This window comes from Chiloscyllium plagiosum, unplaced genomic scaffold, assembly GCF_037043375.1.
Source record: "Chiloscyllium plagiosum isolate Xiang-an unplaced genomic scaffold, Cpla_swu_hap1 HiC_scaffold_18, whole genome shotgun sequence".
NCBI classification, from domain to species: Eukaryota; Metazoa; Chordata; class Chondrichthyes; order Orectolobiformes; family Hemiscylliidae; genus Chiloscyllium; species Chiloscyllium plagiosum.
The window spans coordinates 7968562-7987446 of record NW_028270156.1 but is presented as its reverse complement, the minus strand read 5'-3'; the positions used below and the strand labels follow the sequence as shown (position 1 = coordinate 7987446).

The 18885-nt window shown below is 45.8% G+C and overlaps 1 protein-coding gene across 6 annotated transcripts in view; it reads right to left on the bottom strand.

The window, feature by feature from the left end:
* LOC122557625 (protein kinase C-binding protein NELL1-like) overlaps window positions 1-18885 on the bottom strand; it is a 1008016-nt gene that overhangs the window by 702673 nt on the left and 286458 nt on the right. For all 6 annotated transcript variants that reach the window (XM_087996275.1, XM_087996277.1, XM_087996278.1 and 3 more), the window contains exon 12: window positions 7604-7732. In XM_087996275.1, the coding sequence (XP_087852401.1) occupies window positions 7604-7732 (129 nt within the window). The remainder of the gene's footprint in view (window positions 1-7603; window positions 7733-18885) is intronic.

Sequence of the window (18885 nt, the reverse complement as noted above, 5' to 3'; positions counted from 1 at the left end):
TTTGCTGCTCCAGCAGAATTTTCATGTCCTCAGTGTCTGCTCAATAAGGCAGCAGAGATCTCTGAGATGATGTGTAATCTTGCATAGTTTCACAGAATATCTTAATCACTACTCTTGAATCACATGCCAGTTATTAATTCGTGAGCATGTCTGGAAAATTTAATATTTATGCCCATCCCCAGCTGCTTCAGGAAGGAGATTTTGGAGCAGTTGAGTGACTCTTCAGTCATTTAAGAGTTTAGTTAACCAGGTTAACACAGGACTGAGTCGGGTCAAGATCAAACTGGATGGGAGCGACCAATTTTCTTCAACAAACCTCATTTACAACCCAATGCAGCCTTTATGTCAATCTCACATCTCCAAGGCCACTTCGAGCAAACAAAACTCATTCTTTTTCATTGTCAGAGCTTTTGTTAATACTGATTTCAATTCCTCAAATCGCCATTATAGGTTTTGAACTCTCATTTCAAGTCCAGGCCTGGGAATTATCTTCACCCAGTAACGAAACTAATATGCCACCCAAAGCAAGCAGAGTGTATGCCAAGAAGATTGACCAGGGGCCAGTTACTATTAGCACTGGATCAGGTTCCGCTTGTCTTTTCTCTCTGACCATAAGCTATTTGCCTTCCTCACATATCTGCATCTCTGGATAACAGGACATGAGTGTCATGAAGGCTGGTTTGTTCTGATCTAGCTGAAACTCTGAGAGATATATCCATCCAGAAAAGAATCCTATTCATCAGCAGCACACAGAGCCTGAACTGACCAAAATCAGAGCCTTCTCACAATGAAAGTTAAATTTTGCAGATATGTAAATCTGACACAGACAGAAAATGCTGTAAAAACCCAGTAGTTTGGTAGCACCGATGGGGAGAAAAACAGTGGTAGCATTCTGAGTCTGGCATGATTCTGAAGTCCTGAAAAATACCCATACCAGACTCTGTTTCTCTCTCTCCAGAGATGCTTTTGGACTATAGAATTCTTATAGCCACTCAGCCCATAGTAACCCTCCAAAGAGCATTCCAATCATATCCACCCTATCCCTGCAACCTTGCATTTCCCATGGTTAATCCACCTAACCCTGCATATCTTTGGACTGTGGGAGGAAACCCACAGAGACCCAGGGACAACATGCAAACTTCCAGCTGAGGCTGGAATTGAACCCAGGTCCCTGGTGCTGTGTGGCAGTAGTGCTAACCACTGAGCCACCATGCCACCTCCTGCATTCCTACAGCATTCTGTGTTTATGCCAGAGCTATCTTGGCAGCTTCATGTATACAGTTATTGTTTTATATATGTGTAAACTTTAGAGCAATGACAAAGCAACCCTGTTGAATATTCCTGTAATATATGAAAATACATTTAAACATAGTGGGACACACTAGCGGTTCATTAAGAACCGAAGGAACAGCATAGACTGGTTGGGCTGAAAGGCCTGTATCTATGCTGTAAATTCTTTGCAGTCTTATGATGATTGCATTGGAGAAAGGCAAACAAATAGGACAATGGAACTGCAGCAGAAAGTGCACTTACTGATCAGGCGCATGCAAATCTATCTGCTGGTACCGATTATAATGCTAAAATGACTCCCTGATAATCTTCTGTTCCCTCATGCAGGAGCTCCCCCACCTCCTTCAATCATCCTCAATCCCAAGAGGCTGCCGAAGAAGGTGTGCTCCAGTTTTCCCCCTGTCATCTTACACTGAGCTGCCTGCACATAGGGATTGTTAATGAAACAAAGTTTATCCATAGTTAGTCATGTCAGGTATTTGGGTGACACCCTGTTGGCAGAACAGAATTTTAATAGATTTATCAAAGTGGCTATAAATATTAGTAGGAGGTAGTTATCAATATGAAACTGTTCTGCAGAGATTTTTCACCATTAAGAATAAAATTGGATCTTTTCCAAGTTAAAAAAAACAGAAGATGTCATAGGTCAGATATCCAGGAATCTCATTAGTAGGTCGATATGTCCAGAGCTCTATCATGTTCTTCCTGAGTTATATAATTTAATTTCATATTTGAATGCCCTTTTTAAAAGTTGACTACCGGTCAGTTATCACTATGATTAACAAGAAGTTTTTTAAATACATCCATTAGGTCTTCACTTTGAAATTACCTTGAGGTTTCCCATGTCCAGACATTCAGCAGGAGTATTGAAATCAATCATTAATTATGAATCACATTCCACCTAGGGCCTGCTTCAGAAAACCAATCTTTTTTCTCTCTCAGTAAACAGCAATTAATCAAAACTTAAAATATTGATTTTAAAATTAATTGCTTTCAGTTATCTAATTGTCTACTTTTGCCTTTAGTCCTTCTGTCTTTTTTTTCATCCTTTATGGGATGTGAGTCTCACTAGTCTCGCCAGCGATTATTGCCTGCTCCTAATTGCCCTGGAAAAGGTGGTGGTGAGCTGACTTTCTGAATCATGATCTGGAGGAAACAGTGTTGGACTGGGGCGAACAAAGTTAAAAATCACACAACACCAGGTTATAGTCCAACAGGTTTATTTGGCAGTACAAGTTTTCAGAGCACTACTCCTTTGTCTGGCAGCTAGTGGAGCAGGATCATAGAACACAGTATTTATAACTAAAACTTCTCTGTCTGCTGATCCTGCTCCACTAGCTAGCTGATTTGGGAGCAGCATTCTTAAAGCTTGTACTTTCAAATAAACCTATTGGACTATAACCTGGTGTTGTGTGATTTTTAACTTTCTTAATCACTGCAGAGTAAAGAGTGTAGTACCAAGTTACAAGATTTGACTCAGTGACATCCAACTTAGGATGGTGCATGGCTTGGAACTTGGAAGTGGTGTTTCTGTATATTTACTGCTCTTGTCCCTCTAGGTGGTACTGGTAACAGGTTTGGAAGATGATGTTGGAGGAGCCTTGGTGAACAACTGCCATGCATATTGCAGAGAGTACACATAATGAGCATTGATGATGAAGGGAGTAAATATTGAAGATAAGATATGGATGCCAGTCTTCCTCCCATTATTGTTGACTGTCAATCAGAACACACAAGAATATGACTCACGAGTGCATTATCATTAGTTGCTAGGTCTGTAAAAATGACAGTTTCCATGTAAATGTTAACAATTAGCTGTTTGAATCCACTGAATTGGTTTATATTTTGTCGACTGGAGAACTATGTCATACAGGATGTGGATAAGCCTCCCTCAAATGATCTCACTGCAAATGCTAAAGGAAACCTTTCACAGTTAACAACATAGAATCCTTACAGAGCAGAATGAGGCCATTCATACCATCAAGTCTTCACCAACCCTCTGAAGGGTATTCCAACCCAGAACCCCTCCCAGTTCCAAAACCCAGCTAATCCTAGCCTGCACACCCCTGGACACTATGGGCAATTTCCTATGACAATCCACCTAACCTGCACATCTTTGGACTATGGGAGGAAACCAGAGCAAATGAAGGAAAGCCACACGGACATGGGGAGAATGTACAAACTCCATACAGACAGTCGCCCGCAGCTGGAATCAAACCTGGGTACCTGGCGCTGTGAGGCAGCAGTGCTAACCACTGAGTTGCCCCAAACTAAAACCTTGCTACATTGAGGCCAAGAGTGGTTGAAGAAATCCTGCTAAACCTGGCTTTCAAAGGAACTTCAGTAAGCCTTGTAGTCCAATGAAAATCTGAGCACAGATTGCATTTGGTAAGTCAGTCAAATTCAGCAGAATGAACAATTTTTTTAAGATTAGATTCCCTACAGTGTGGAAACAGGCTCTTCGGCCCAACAAGTCCACACTGACCTCTAACCCACAAAGACCCATTTCCATCTGTAAATGCACCTAACACTATAGGCAATTTAGCATGGCTAATTCACCTAAACTGCACATCTTTGGACTGTGGGAGGAAACCAGAGCACCCAGAGGAAACTCACGCAGACACAGGGAGAATGTGCAAACTCTACACAGACAGTCACCCAAGGCTGGAATCGAACCTGGGTCCCTGGTGTTGTGAGGCAGCAGTGCTAACCACTGACCCGCTGTGCTGCCATGATGGACCAAATTGCAATTGGCATAAAAAGATCACATGAGCCTTCTTGATTCCTAGTTAGTCCCTCTTGCTGGAGGTGGATGGAATTGAACTCAACTTTACCATGATTCTTACAGAGTCACTTACCGTGACAACCATCACTGCCTCCAATAAACACTTGATTGACAGTAGTTTGAGTGAGGCTTGAGGGCTTATGGAACTTTAGTCAACATAATACAATACCTTCAGGGCATGACGGGAAGGAAATATTGGAAACTTCTGGAAGAAGATGTTACTGTCAAAAGAATGTTGAAGCCAATCCTTAAAACCAACTCTGTTTTCAGACTCAGTAATACTCAATAAGAATAAGGCAATGGCTTCCCATCTTGCATTGAATCTTATTAAAAATAATTGAAGTTTCCACTCTAGTCATTTCCAGCAGCAATTATACTCAACAGAACTGTGGTATGAAGCACTAACTTTCTGTACAACTCGAAATAGTGGCAGTTAGGGAGTTTTGAGAAGATTTGTAGCTCAGGTTGAGGTTCTGCATACAGGTTTGCTCGCTGAGTTGGAAGGTTCGTTTTCAGATGTTTCATCACCATACTACGCAACATCATCAGTGAGCCTCTGGATGAAGCACTGGTGGCATGGCCCACTTTCTATTTATGTGTTTAGGTTTCCTTGGGTTGGTGATGTCATTTCTTGTGGTGATATAATTTCCTGTGGCGATGTCATTTCCTGTTCTTTTTCTCAGGGTGTGGTAAGTGGGATCCAAGTCAACATGTTTGTTAATAGAGTTCTCATTGGAATGCCATGCTTCTAGGAATTCTTGTGCATGTCTTTGTTTGGACAAACACATAGACAGAAAGTGGGCCATGCCACCAGTGCTTCATCCAGAGGCTCACTGATGATGTTGCGTAGTATGGTGATGAAACATCTGAAAACGAACCTTCCAGCTCAGTGAGCAAACTTACATCCATAATACTGGCAGTTGTTTAAAATGATAATTACTGTGCTCTTCTACATACTTCACAAGAAAGCATGGGTGACCACTTTGCAGAACACCTGTGGTCTGTGCACAAGCAGGATTCTGACCTTCCTGTAGTTGGTCATTTTAACACATCATCCTGCTCATATAGCCATATGTCTATCCTTGGCATACTGCAGTATTGCAGCAAATCCCAGCGCAAACTGAAGGGACAACATCTCATCTTCAGACCAGGCACTTCCGGAGTTAATATTGAGTTCCACACCTTCAAATTGTGAACTCACTCCCACGTCCTCCCTTTCTTTTGGCTTTACTTGTAACATTCTCCATCACCATGTCCTCTCTCCCCTCCTTCCACTCCAATGGGACTGTCTGTTCCTTCCAGTCTGGCATTCTGACACACCACTGTTCTGCTATTTTCACATTCCGATCACTCAATCAAGTCTATCAGCACCTTTTCTCCCCCAGCACCTCCACCAACAGCATCCCCCATCCCCCCACCCCCCAACGCTACTACTGCCTAAATGTTGTCCTCTCCACACTTCACATTAGCTCTGATGAAGAGTCATCTAGCTCGCTCTCTCTCCATGGATGCTGCCTGACCCACTGTGATCTCCAGCATTCTTTGTTTTCAGTATAGATTCCAGCATCTTGCTTCTTCACAAGAAATACTCCTAAAGAAGTATATACTGCACCCGAACAAACAAAAACCCTCACAGGTCCCTGTTGAAGGATGAGGTGATGAAAGAAAAATTGAAAGATAGCAACTCAATGTGAAATAATTATACAAACATTTGAGATCTCTACATCCATTAATTTTGTACATAATTTTGAATTGATAGTCATGCCAATACCTAGTTCCTTAGAATTCCCAACTTAAATATCTCCTCTCTTGTCAGTTAAGATACACCTGAAAGAGCTCCTCATTGACTGAGCTGTTAAACATCTTCAAAAACACTTTTTTTGTTGTTGCTTATGGTTTTTTTTCACACATGACTCTCCCATGAAGCATCTCGAGACTGTTTTTGGGCTTTTCACAAATACAAGTTACTTTGACATTGGGAACACGGTTCCTTGGATTACCAGGTCTCAGAACAAATCTGCTGAGTCCTAAAAAGCACAATCAACAAGCCCTACCACTCCCTTTGTATTTTGCAATCTTGGAGACAGAGCGGCAGCAAGATCCTAATGAAATTGTTATCTGGAAATCAGCAAGAAAATCACATCTGCCAGCCATTAAATTCTCCCCCTTCACCAGCACCAGGGCTAATGCCACAATGAGGTGCTTGTAACATCTCATCACCAGAGACAGATAGCTGCACTTTGTCTTGTCAACTCGAATTTATGCACAGCACAAAAATAAAAGAGAGTGATCAAAGTTGAATGGACTTTAAAAAGATCAGTGCTGTACTGGGAATAAAATCCTTCACTGATTTCTTGTTGCCATGCCAGTGTAAATATTTCAGTTACATTTCCCCAGCCACTCATCCTTAATGGAACTGAACTACTATCCCTCAATGATGTAATTTTTAACTTGCACTTCCTTGCAATTCTTACTGCTTTTATTTTACCACTTTTGCCTTTTATTCTGATATTGTTAGAACACTTCCAAAACAACGCAAATCATCAGAGAACATTACAATTTGCAAATGGAACTTGGCAATTAGTGTCATGGTGTCTCAGGTCACAATTATGACTGGGACAAAAATGTCATGATTTCGATTTCAGCATTCATTAAGTGGAGCTCAACTGGCTATGTTGTAATTTTGAACTACTGACATGGTGGACACTTCATAAGTACAAAGCAACAGCTAAGGCTTGTACCTATTCTTTAAAATGCTTTCGTTTTCTCACAGAAACATAGCAGCATATAATGTGGCACCTCTGCTCTTCAACCAGAAAATGACAGATGAAAAAAAAAGCAAAAACATCCAAATACGTGGATAATTCACCAAAAAACAGATTTCAACATACATCTTCAAATGCACTTGGCCTCAGATCCCTGACAATTCATGTCCAGATCAGAACAGGCTGAAAATTCTCCCAAACCATAGCACCTGGGCTGTTTAACAGTCAGACATGCTCACATAATTGTATTAACTGTATAAGACCTTAAAATGCTTATCTCCTCTGTGATAGCCTAACTTAAACACTGATTACACTGAGCATTCATATTGTAAATTGCGAATTGTATCAATCAACAGCATCAATGCCAGCAACAGATCCTTCACACTGTGTCACTAAACAGTGCAGATTCAAGAAGTACGTTCACCATCTGCAGTATCAGCTAGGAGTGAACTATAATGGTAGTGACGCCTTTTTCCTGAGAAATATTTCAAAAATCTTTGAAAAACAAACAAATTGACTTTGTCTACCAGATGGTCTGATGCATCTTAACACATGAGCATCGCACCACTTTCCAGAACTGGATAGAATTATTAACACCCATCCTTTCTGTTCACCAACGAACAGTCCACAAATAAGAAGGCTGTGTCTCTCACAACTGAGTTTCAGAAAACAGCTAACTGCAGAACCCTCGTCTGTTTGAAGTTAGCACCAAGTCACTGTCTTTCACGAGTCTCAACGAAGGACTAAGAAAACCATTTCCTACCTTCACAATGAGCTGTGTCACCTTGGATGGGAGCAAAACCATTCTTGCACATGCATATCGCTCGTGTGTTCAGGTTCCAGCATTCAGAGTTTTCACCACACTGATGTCCATCCGCACAGAAATCATGGCCTGTAATACAAGGGCATAGTTATATCACATCCTGATGAAGGATGTTGACCCAAAATGTTGACTTCTCCACCTCCTGACGCTGTCTGGCTTAATGTGTTCTTCCAGACGTCTACATTGATTATAACACAAGTGGGCTATAATGGGGGCAAAAAAAACATCCAAATCTTTGAAGATAATGAACAGACTGATCTGTGTTCCAAACCAAATTGCAGCTATTCCCAACATAAAGTGCATGTGGTTAACAAATTGGTTTCTGTGATTGAAATAACTCTTTAAATTATCAATCCAGGATTTAGCAATAAATGGAATTACAGAATTGTATATAAAGGTCAGCTCATCCCATTTGTGGCATATCCAATGTTGTAGTTATGAATTGATGTTTCAAACTTTCATGCCTGGAGTGAACTGGCCAAAGATTTGGCATTGAGTATTATAGGCCAAAATTACCTGCAATCTTCTGTAGTCTGTGACTCTGGTAAACAAATGGTACTGATACCCAAGTACATTGTGGCTACCCCACATCCATTCTCACAGATGGACTGCTTTTCTGCTGCTTAACATATTAAAATATCTGTGCCTAACAATTGTCAAGGGGAAATAAGGAGATTGCAAATTAATTGAACAGGAATCGTGCATCGGTCCTTACTAAAGCTGGGACAAATAACCTCCCAGAAGTCACTGGAAATCAGAAAATGGAAGGGGAGGAGCAATTTAACAAAGTTATAATTACCTAGTATGTTGTACTGAGCAAACTGTTGGGCTACTAATGACAAATCCCCAGGTCCTAATGGACTTACTCATAAGGCTTAAAATAAATGGATGGTGAGGTACTTAGTGTATTAGTTTTAATGTTCCAAAATCCCCTTCATTCAGGGAATGTTCCAATAGATAGGAAAATGATATGATATCCCTTCATTATAAAAGGGAGAGAGGCAGAAAGCAGGAAACCAAAGTCGAGTTAGCTTAACATCCAACATGGTAGCAATGTTAAAGCAATTACTAAAGCCATTACAGCAGAACACTTGGAAAAAAAAGTCAATACAATCAGGCAGAGTCAATGTGGTTTTATGAGTGAGAACTCATGTTGAACTAATTTAGTGGAATTCTTTGAGGGAATAATGTAAAGCAAAAGGACGTTGGAGCAAAAGTAGGTCATTTGGCCCATTGGGTCTGCTTCACCATTCAATGAGATCATGGCTGACCATGTAATCCTCAATTCCATTTACTGCCTATTCCCCATTACCATTGATTCCCTTACTGATTGAAATATCTGTCAATCTTAGCCTTGAATACGTTTAAGAAGCCAGCCTCAATAGCTTTTGAGGTCAAAATTTCCATTGGTTTACTCTTTTGTGAGAGAAGAAATGTCTCCTCATCTTTGTCTTAAATGGCCAACCCTTGATTTTGAGTTTATGCCCTCTGGTCCAGGACTCTCCTACAGGGGGCAACAGCCTCTTAACATCTACACAGTCAAGCCCTCTAAGAATCTGTACATTTCAATAGGATTGCCTCTCATTTTCCTAAATTCTGATGTACAGGCCCAAATTACTCCACCTCCCCTTATAAGACAATCCCTCTGTACCTATGATCAACTAAGTGAATCTTCTCTGGATTGTCTCCAAGGCTAGTCTACCACTGTGGAACTGGAGAAAGTGCATTGAAATGGATAGAAAATTGGTTTGCAGAGAGAAATCAAAGGGATGGCATAGTGGCACAGTGGTTAGCACCACTGCCTCACAGAGCCAGGGACCCAGAGCCTTAGGCTGTATGGAGTTTGCACATTCTCTCCATGTCTGCGTGGGTTTCCTCCAGGTGCTCTACTTTCCTCCCACAGTCCAAAGATGTGCAGGTCAGGTAAATTGGCTATGCTAAATTGCCCATAGTATTAGATGCATTAGTCAGAGGGAAATGGATCTGAGTGGGTTACTCTTCAGAGGGTCTGTATGGACTTGTTGGGCTGAAGGGCCTGTTTCAACACTGTAGGGAATCTAATAAAGAGTAGGAATTAATGGGTCCTTTTCAAACTGGCAGGTAGTAACTAGTGGGATGCCACAGGGATTGATGCGAGGACCTCAGCCGTTCACAGTATATATTAATGATTTGGTTGAGGGAACAACATGTAACATCTCAAAGTTTGCAGATGATACCAAATTGGGTGGGAGGGTTAAGTGTGATGAGGATGCAGATGTCCTCCAACATTATCTGGACAGGTTGGGTGAATGGGCAAATCAATGGCAGATGCGGTATAATTTGGATAAATGCGAGGTTATTCACTTTGGAAGCAAAAACAAGAAGGCAGATTACTACCTGGATGGGTGTGAATTTGGAGAGAGGAGTATGCAGCAGGACCTGGGTGTCCTTGTGCACCAGTCGATGAAGGTAAGCATGCAGGTGCAGCAGGCGGTAACGAAGGTAAATGGTATGTTGGCCTTCATTGCGAGAGGTTTTGATTAGAGAAGCAACGATGTGTTGTTGCAGTTCCACAGGGCCTTGGTAAGACCACACCGGGAATATTGTGGGCAGTTTTGGTTTCCTTTTCTGAGGAAGGATGCTCTTGCTCTCAAGGGAGAGCAAAGATTTCCAGGGCTGATCTGGGGATGCAGGACTGATGTATAAGGAGAGACTGACTAACTTAGGATTGTTTTCACTGGTGTCAGACGAATGAGAGGGAATCTCATAGAGACATATAAAATTCTAACACCACTAGGCAGGGAGATGGTGGATGCGTCCAGGACCAGGGAGTCACAGTCTGAGGATTTGGAGTGGACCATTTAGGACGGAGACGTGGAGACATTTTTTCAGCTAAAGGGTAGTGTGCCTATGAATTCACTACCACAGGAAGTAGCTGATGTCAAAATATTGAATGTATTCAAGAGGCAGCGAGATACAGAACTTGGGGCAAATGGGATCAAAGGTTATGGGGAAAAAGCAGGATTAGGCTATTGACTGGACAATCAGCCATGATCGTGATGAATGGCAGAGAAGGCTCGAAAGGCCAAAAGCCTCCTCCTGCTCCTATCATCTGTTTCCATGTTTCCTCAGATAAGGAGTCCATAACTGTTTACAGTATTCTGGGTGTGGTCCAACTAGTGCATTGTATAGTTTTAGCAGGACCATCCTATTTTTATAAAGTATTCCCTTTGAAATAAAGGCCACATTCCAGTTTCCTTTTCTAGTAAACTTGTATGCTAGCTTCCTGCGTGGTGCAGCTTTATTTCATCTTGCTCAAGTTAAATCCCATTTAATTCCTCTATTCACCAAGCCACCGTGCATAAAGTCATCAAACTATGTTCCAACTGCCAAGATTCAGCCTAATGACTTATTATCCTTCTGCAAGCACTTTACATAGAACATAGAACATAGAACAATACAGCACAGAACAGTCCCTTCGGCCCACGATGTTGTGCTGAACATTTGTCCTAGCTTAAGCACCTATCCATGTACCTATCCAATTGCTGCTTAAAGGTCACCAATGATTCTGACTCTGCCACTCCCACAGGTAGCGCATTCCATGCCCCCGCCCCTCTCTTGGTAAAGAACCTACTTCTATATCTTCCACCCTTCACCTTAAATTTATGTCCCCTTGTAACACTCTGTTGTACCCGGGGAAAAAGTCTCTGACTGTCTACTCTATCTATTCCCCTGATCATCTTATAAACCTCTATCAAGTCACCCCTCATCCTTCGCCATTCCAATGAGAAAAGGCCTAGCACTCTCAACCTATCCTCGTACAATCTAATCTAATCTAATCTAATCTAATCTAATCTAAAACCTATTCTCCATTCCAGGCAACATCCTGGTAAATCTCCTCTGCATCCTCTCCAAAGCTTCCACATCTTTCCTAAAGTGAGGCGACCAGAACTGCACACACTACTCCAAATGTGGCCTTTTCAAGGTCCTGTACAGCTGTAACATCACCTCGCAAATCTTGAATTCAATCCCTCTGCTAATGAACGCTAATACACCACAGGTCTTCTTACAAGCTCTATCCACCTGAGTGGCAACTTTCAAAGATCTATGAACATAGACCCCAAGATCTTCTGCTCCTCCACCTTACTAAGAATCCTACCGTTAACCCTGTATTCCGCATTCTTATTTGCCCTTCCAAAATGGACAACCTCACACTTGACAGGGTTGAAATCCACCTGCCACTCCTCAGCCCAGCTCTGCATCATATCTAAGTCCCTTTGCAGTTGACAACAGCCCTCCTCAATATCCACAACTCCACCAACCTTCGTATCGTCTGCAAATTTACTGACCCACCTTTCGACTCCCTCTTCCAAGACATTAATAAAAATTACAAACAGCAGAGGACCCAGAACTGATCCCTGCGGAATTCCACTTGTAACTGGGCTCCAGGCTGAATATTTACCATCTACCACCACTCTCTGACTTCAACCAGTTAGCCAGTTCTCTATCCAACTGGCCAAATTTCCCACTATCCCATGCCTCTTGACTTTCCGCATAAGCCTACCATGGGGAACCATATCAAATGCCTTACTAAAATCCATGTACACTACATCCACTGCTCTACCCTCATCCACATGCTTGGTCACCTCCTCAAAGAATTCAATAAGACTTGTAAGGCAAGACCTACCCCTCACAAATCCATTCTGGCTGTCCCTAATCAAGCAGTAGGTAAAAACAATGACTGCAGATGCTGCAAACCAGATTCTGGATCTGTGGTGCTGGAAGAGCACAGCAATTCAGGCAGCATCCGACGAGCAGCAAAATCGACGTTTCGGGCAAAAGCCCTTCATCAGGAATAAAGGCAGAGAGCCTGAAGCGTGGAGAGATAAGCTAGAGGAGGGTGGGGGTGGGGAGAAAGTAGCATAGAGTACAATAGGTGAGTGGGGGAGGAGATGAAGGTGATAGGTCAGGGACGATAGGGTTGAGTGGATAGGTGGAAAAGGAGCTAGGCAGGTCGGACAAGTCCGGACAAGTCAAGGGGACAGTGCGGAGCTGGAAGTTTGAAACGAGGATGAGGTGGGGAAGGGGAAATGAGGAAGCTGTTGAAGTCCACATTGATGCCCTGGGGTTCAAGTGTTCTGAGGCGGAAGATGAGGCGTTCTTCCTCCAGGCGTCTGGTGGTGAGGGAGCAGCGGTGAAGGAGGCACAGGACCTCCATGTCCTCGGCAGAGTGGGAGGGGGAGTTGAAATGTTGGGCCAAGGGGCGGTTTGGTTGATTGGTGCGGGTGTCTCGGAGATGTTCCCTAAAGCGCACTGCTAGGAGGCGCCCAGTCTCCCCAATGTGGAGAAGACCACATCGGGAGCAACGGATACAATAAATGATATTAGTGGATGTGCAAGTAAAACTTTGATGGATGTGGAAGGCTCCTTTAGGGCCTTGGATAGGGGTGAGGGAGGAGGTGTGGGCACAGGTTTTACAGTTCCTGCGGTGGCAGGGGAAAGTGCCAGGATGGGAGGGTGGGTCGTAGGGGGGCGTGGACCTGACCAGGTAGTCACGGAGGGAACGGTCTTTGCGGAAGGCGGAAAGGGGTGGGGAGGGAAATATATCCCTGGTGGTGTGGTCTTTTTGGAGGTGGTGGAAATGTCGGCGGATGATTTGGTTTATGCGGAGGTTTGTAGGGTGGAAGGTGAGCACCAGGGGCGTTCTGTCCTTGTTATGGTTGGATGGGGTGGGTCTGAGGGCGGAGGTGCGGGATGTGGACGAGATGCGTTGGAGGGCATCTTTAACCACGTGGGAAGGGAAATTGCGGTCTCTAAAGAAGGAGGCCATCTGGTGTGTTCTATGGTAGAACTGGTCCTCCTGGGAGCAGATACAGCGGAGGCGGAGGAATTGGGAATACGGGATGGCATTTTTGCAGGAGGTAGGGTGGGAAGAGGTGTAATCCAGGTAGCTGTGGGAGTCGGTGGGTTGGTAAAAAATGTCAGTGTCAAGTCGGTCGTCACTAATGGAGATGGAGAGGTCCAGGAAGGGGAGGGAGGTGTCAGAGATGGTCCAGGTAAATTTAAGGTCAGGGTGGAATGTGTTGGTGAAGTTGATGAATTGCTCAACCTCCTCGCGGGAGCACGAGGTGGCGCCAATGCAGTCATCAATGTAGCAGAGGAAGAGGTGGGGAGTGGTGCCGGTGTAATTACAGAAGATCAACTATTCTACGTAGCCAACAAAGAGACAGGCATAGCTGGGGCCCATACGTGTGCCCATGGCTACCCCTTTGGTCTGGAGGAAGTGGGAGGATTCAAAGGAGAAATTGTTAAGGGTGAGGACCAGTTCGGCCAAACGAATGAGAGTGTCGGTGGAAGGGTACTATTGGGGACGTCTGGAGAGGAAAAAACGGAGGGCTTGGAGGCCCTGGTCATGGCGAATTGCAAAGGTCCCACTCTGTACGACATCCTCAGGAGAATTCATACTCTCAACAAACAGTATTTCAATTCCATCTCAAACATCAAAAACTGTAAGTACAACAAACTTTTATCCACCCACCTCCATAACCAGCGCTCTTCAAACATGCCAGAAGATTTCCCTGGCCTCAGAAACGCCATTAGCCATGCAGCTAATACAGCTACCACCCCCACGCTGATTGATGATGTCACTTCTGCCCCCATCATGGCCACTCCCACAGCCACTTCCGCCCCTCACATCATCGCCGATGCCACACGCTCAGTGACTTCCGCCACCCCTACTGCCGTGTCTGCCACCACTTCCGCCCCCACCAGCGCCACTCACCTGCATTCTGCTGACACGCCCCCCACAGACCCCACTGTCACTATCCCCACCCCCCAGAACCCCGAGGGGAACACTACCCCTGCTCATGCCTCCACCCCCATTCCTCCCACCATCACACCCACTCCAGGTACTGGCTCCGACCCCACTCCCAGCTCCACACCCACACCAGATCCCAGCTCCCAGCCCTGCCGAGTTTTCACCATCCCTCCAGACCTCCCACTCACTGAGGACGAACGATCAGTCCTCAGCAAAGGACTCACCTTCATCCCCCTCCGTCCACGCATCAATGAATTTAATACACGCCGTGACATCGAAAACTTCTTCTGTCACCTCCGCCTCCGAGCTTACTTTCACAATCAGGACTCCCGCCCACCTTCCGAGGATCCCTTCGCCCACCTCCAACACACTGCATCCACCTGGACACCCCGCACTGGCCTATTACCTGCCCTCGACCTCTTCATTTCCAACTGCCGCCGGGACATTAACCGCCTCAACCTGTCGACCCCCCTCCCCCACTCCAACCTCTCACCCTCACAACGCGCAGCCCTCCAATCCCTCTGCTCTAATCCCAATCTCACCATTAAGTCAGCGGATAAAGGGGGCGCAGTGGAAGTCTGGCGCACTGACCTCTACACCGCTGAAGCCAAACGCCAACTCGAGGACACCTCTTCCTACTGCTCCCTCGACCATGACCCCACCCCCCATCAAAGTTGAAACTTTATTGCTGGAACAGCACAGCAGGTCAGGCAGCATCCAGGGAACAGGAGATTCGACGTTTCGGGCACATGCCCTTCTTCCTGAAGAAGGGCATGTGCCCGAAACGTCGAATCTCCTGTTCCCTGGATGCTGCCTGACCTGCTGTGCTGTTCCAGCAATAAAGTTTCAACTTTGATCTCCAGCATCTGCAGACCTCACTTTCTCCCCACCCCCCATCACCAAACTATCATATCCCAGACCATACAGAACCTCATCACCTCAGGAGATCACCCACCCACAGCTTCCAACCTCATAGTCCGGGAACCCCACACCGCCCGATTCTACCTCCTTCCCAAGATCCACAAGCCTGACCACCCTGGCCGACCCATTGTCTCAGCCTGCTGCTGCCCCACTGAACTCATCTTTACCTACCTCGACACTGTCCTATCCCTCCTTGTCCAGGAACTCCCCACATACGTTCGAGACACCACCCATGCCCTCCACCTCCTCCAAGACTTCCGTTTCCCCGGCCCCCAACGCCTCATCTTCAGCATGGATATCCAATCCCTCTACACCTCCATCCGCCATGACCAGGGCCTCCAAGCCCTCCGTCTTTTCCTCTCCAGACGTCCCCAACAGTACCCTTCCACCAACACTCTCATTCGTTTGGCCGAACTGGCCCTCACCCTTAGCAATTTCTCCTTTGAATCCTCCCACTTCCTCCAGACTAAAGGGGTAGCCATGGGCACATGTATGGGCCCCAGCTATGCCTGTCTCTTTGTTGGCTACGTAGAACAGTTGATCTTCCGTAATTACACCGGCACCACTCCCCACCTCTTCCTCCACTACATTGATGACTGCATTGGCGCCACCTCGTGCTCCCGCGAGGAGGTTGAGCAATTCATCAACTTCACCAACACATTCCACCCTGATCTTAAATTTACCTGGACCATCTCTGACACCTCCCTCCCCTTCCTGGACCTCTCCATCTCCATTAGTGACGACCGACTTGACACTGACATTTTTTACAAACCCACCGACTCCCACAGCTACCTAGATTACACCTCTTCCCACCCTATCTCTTGCAAAAATGCCATCCCGTATTCCCAATTCCTCCACCTCCGCTGTGTCTGCTCCCAGGAGGACCAGTTCCACCATAGAACACACCAGATGGCCTCCTTCTTTAGAGACTGCAATTTCCCTTCCCACGTGGTTAAATATGCCCTCCAACGCATCTCGTCCACATCCCGCACCTCCGCCCTCAGACCCCACCCCTCCAACCGTAACAAGGACAGAACGCCCCTGGTGCTCACCTTCCACCCTACAAACCTCCGCATAAACCAAATCATCCGCCGACATTTCCACCACCTCCAAAAAGACCCCACCACCAGGGATATATTTCCCTCCCCACCCCTTTCCGCCTTCCGCAAAGACCGTTCCCTCCGTGACTACCTGGTCAGGTCCACGCCCCCCTACGACCCACCCTCCCATCCTGGCACTTTCCCCTGCCACCGCAGGAACTGTAAAACCTGTGCCCACACCTCCTCCCTCACCTCCATCCAAGGCCCTAAAGGAGCCTTCCACATCCATCAAAGCTTTACCTGCACATCCACTAATATCATTTATTGTATCCGTTGCTCCCGATGTGGTCTCCTCTACATTGGGGAGACTGGGCGCCTCCTTGCAGAGCGCTTTAGGGAACATCTCCGAGACACCCGCACCAATCAACCAAACCGCCCCTTGGCCCAACATTTCAACTCCCCCTCCCACTTTACCGAGGACATGGAGGTCCTGGGCCTCCTTCACCGCTGTTCCCTCACCACCAGACGCCTGGAGGAAGAACGCCCCATCTTCCGCCTCAGAACATTCAACCCCAGGGCATCAATGTGGATTTCAGCAGTTTCCTCATTTCCCCTTCCCCCACCTCATCCTCGTTTCAAACTTCCAGCTCCGCACTGTCCCCATGACTTGTCCGGACATGTCCGACCTGCCTAGCTCCTTTTCCACCTATCCACTCCACCCTCTCCTCCCTGACCTATCACCTTCATCTCCTCCCCCACTCACCCATTGTACTCTATGCTACTTTCTCCCCACCCCCACACTCCCCTAGCTTATCTCTCCACGCTTCAGGTTCTCTGCCTTTATTCCTGATGAAGGGCTTTTGCTCGAAACGTCGATTTTGCTGCTCGTCGGATGCTGCCTGAATTGCTGTGCTCTTCCAGCACCACTGATCCAGAACCTAATCAAGCAGTGTCTTTCCAGATACTCATAAATCCTATCCCTCAGTATCCTTTCCATTACTTTGCCTACCACCGAAGTAAGACTAACTGGCCTGTAATTCCCGGGGTTATCCCTTTTGAACAGGGGCACAACATTCGCCACTCTCCAGTCCCCTGGTACCACCCCCGTTGACGGTGAAGACGAAAAGATCATTCCCACGGCTCTGCAATTTCCTCTCTTGCTTCCCACATAATCCTAGGATATATCCCGTCAGGCCCGGGGGACTTGTCTATCCTCAAATTTTTCAAAATGCCCAACACATCTTCCTTTGCTAGGGTTTGCTAGTGCTCTTGGGCGGGGTTTAAACTAACTCTGCAGGGGCATGGGAACCCAGATTGTAGCTTCAGGGTGCAGGGCCTGGAGTGTAGGGAGGTTAGGAACATGGCATCAATTTCAAAGGAGGGTGCCTGTAAACAGGAAAGTGGCTTGAAGTGTGTATACTTCAATGCAACAAGTATACGAAATAAGGTAGGTGAACGTGCAGCGTGGGTTGGTACCTGGGACTTCGATGTTGTGGCTATTACGGAGACATGGCTAGAACAGGGACAGGATTGGCTGTTGCAGGTTCCAGGATTTAAATGTTTTAGTAGGGTCAGAGGTGGGGGTAAAAGAGGGGGAGGTGTGGCATTGCTTGTCAAAGATAGTATTACAGTGGTGGAAAGGACGATGGATGAGGACTTGCCATCTGAGGTAGTTTGGGCTGAGGTTAGGAATAGGAAAGGTGAGGTCACCCTGTTAGGAGTCTTTTACAGGCCTCCTAATAGTCCTAGAATCATTGAAGAAAGGATAGGGAAGGTGATTCAGGAGATGAGTGACAGTAATAGGGTGGTTGTTATGGGGGACTTTAACTTTCCTGATATTGATTGGGAAAGCTATAGCTCAAGTTCGTTAGATGGGTCAGTGTTTGTTCAATGTGTGCAGGAGAGTTTCCTGACACAATATGTAGACAGGCCAACAAGAGGTGAGGCCATACTGGATTTGGTTCTGGGTAACGAACCAGGCCAGGTGTTAGAATTAGAGGTAGGTGAGCACTTTGGGGATAGTGACCATAATTCGGTGATTTTTACTCTCGTGATGGAGAGGGATAAGTGTGTACTACAGGGCAAGAGTTATAGCTGGGGTCAGGGAAATTATGATGCGGTGAGGCATGACTTAGGATGTGTGGCTTGGAAAAGTAGACTCCAAGGCAAGAGTGTAAATGATATGTGGAGCTTGTTCAAGGAGCAACTATTGAGTGTCCTTGATAATTATGTACCTGTCAGGCAGGGAGGAAAGGGTCGTGCGAGGGAGCCGTGGTTTAATAAGGAATTGGAATCCCTTGTTAAATGGAAGAGGGCGGCCTATCTCAAGATGAGACGTGAAGGTTCAATTGGGGTGATTGAGAGTTATAGGGTAGCCAGGAAGGACCTGAAGAGAGAGCTAAGAGCAGCAAGGAGGGGACATGAAAGGTCCTTAGTCGGTAGGATTAGGGAAAACCCTAAGGCTT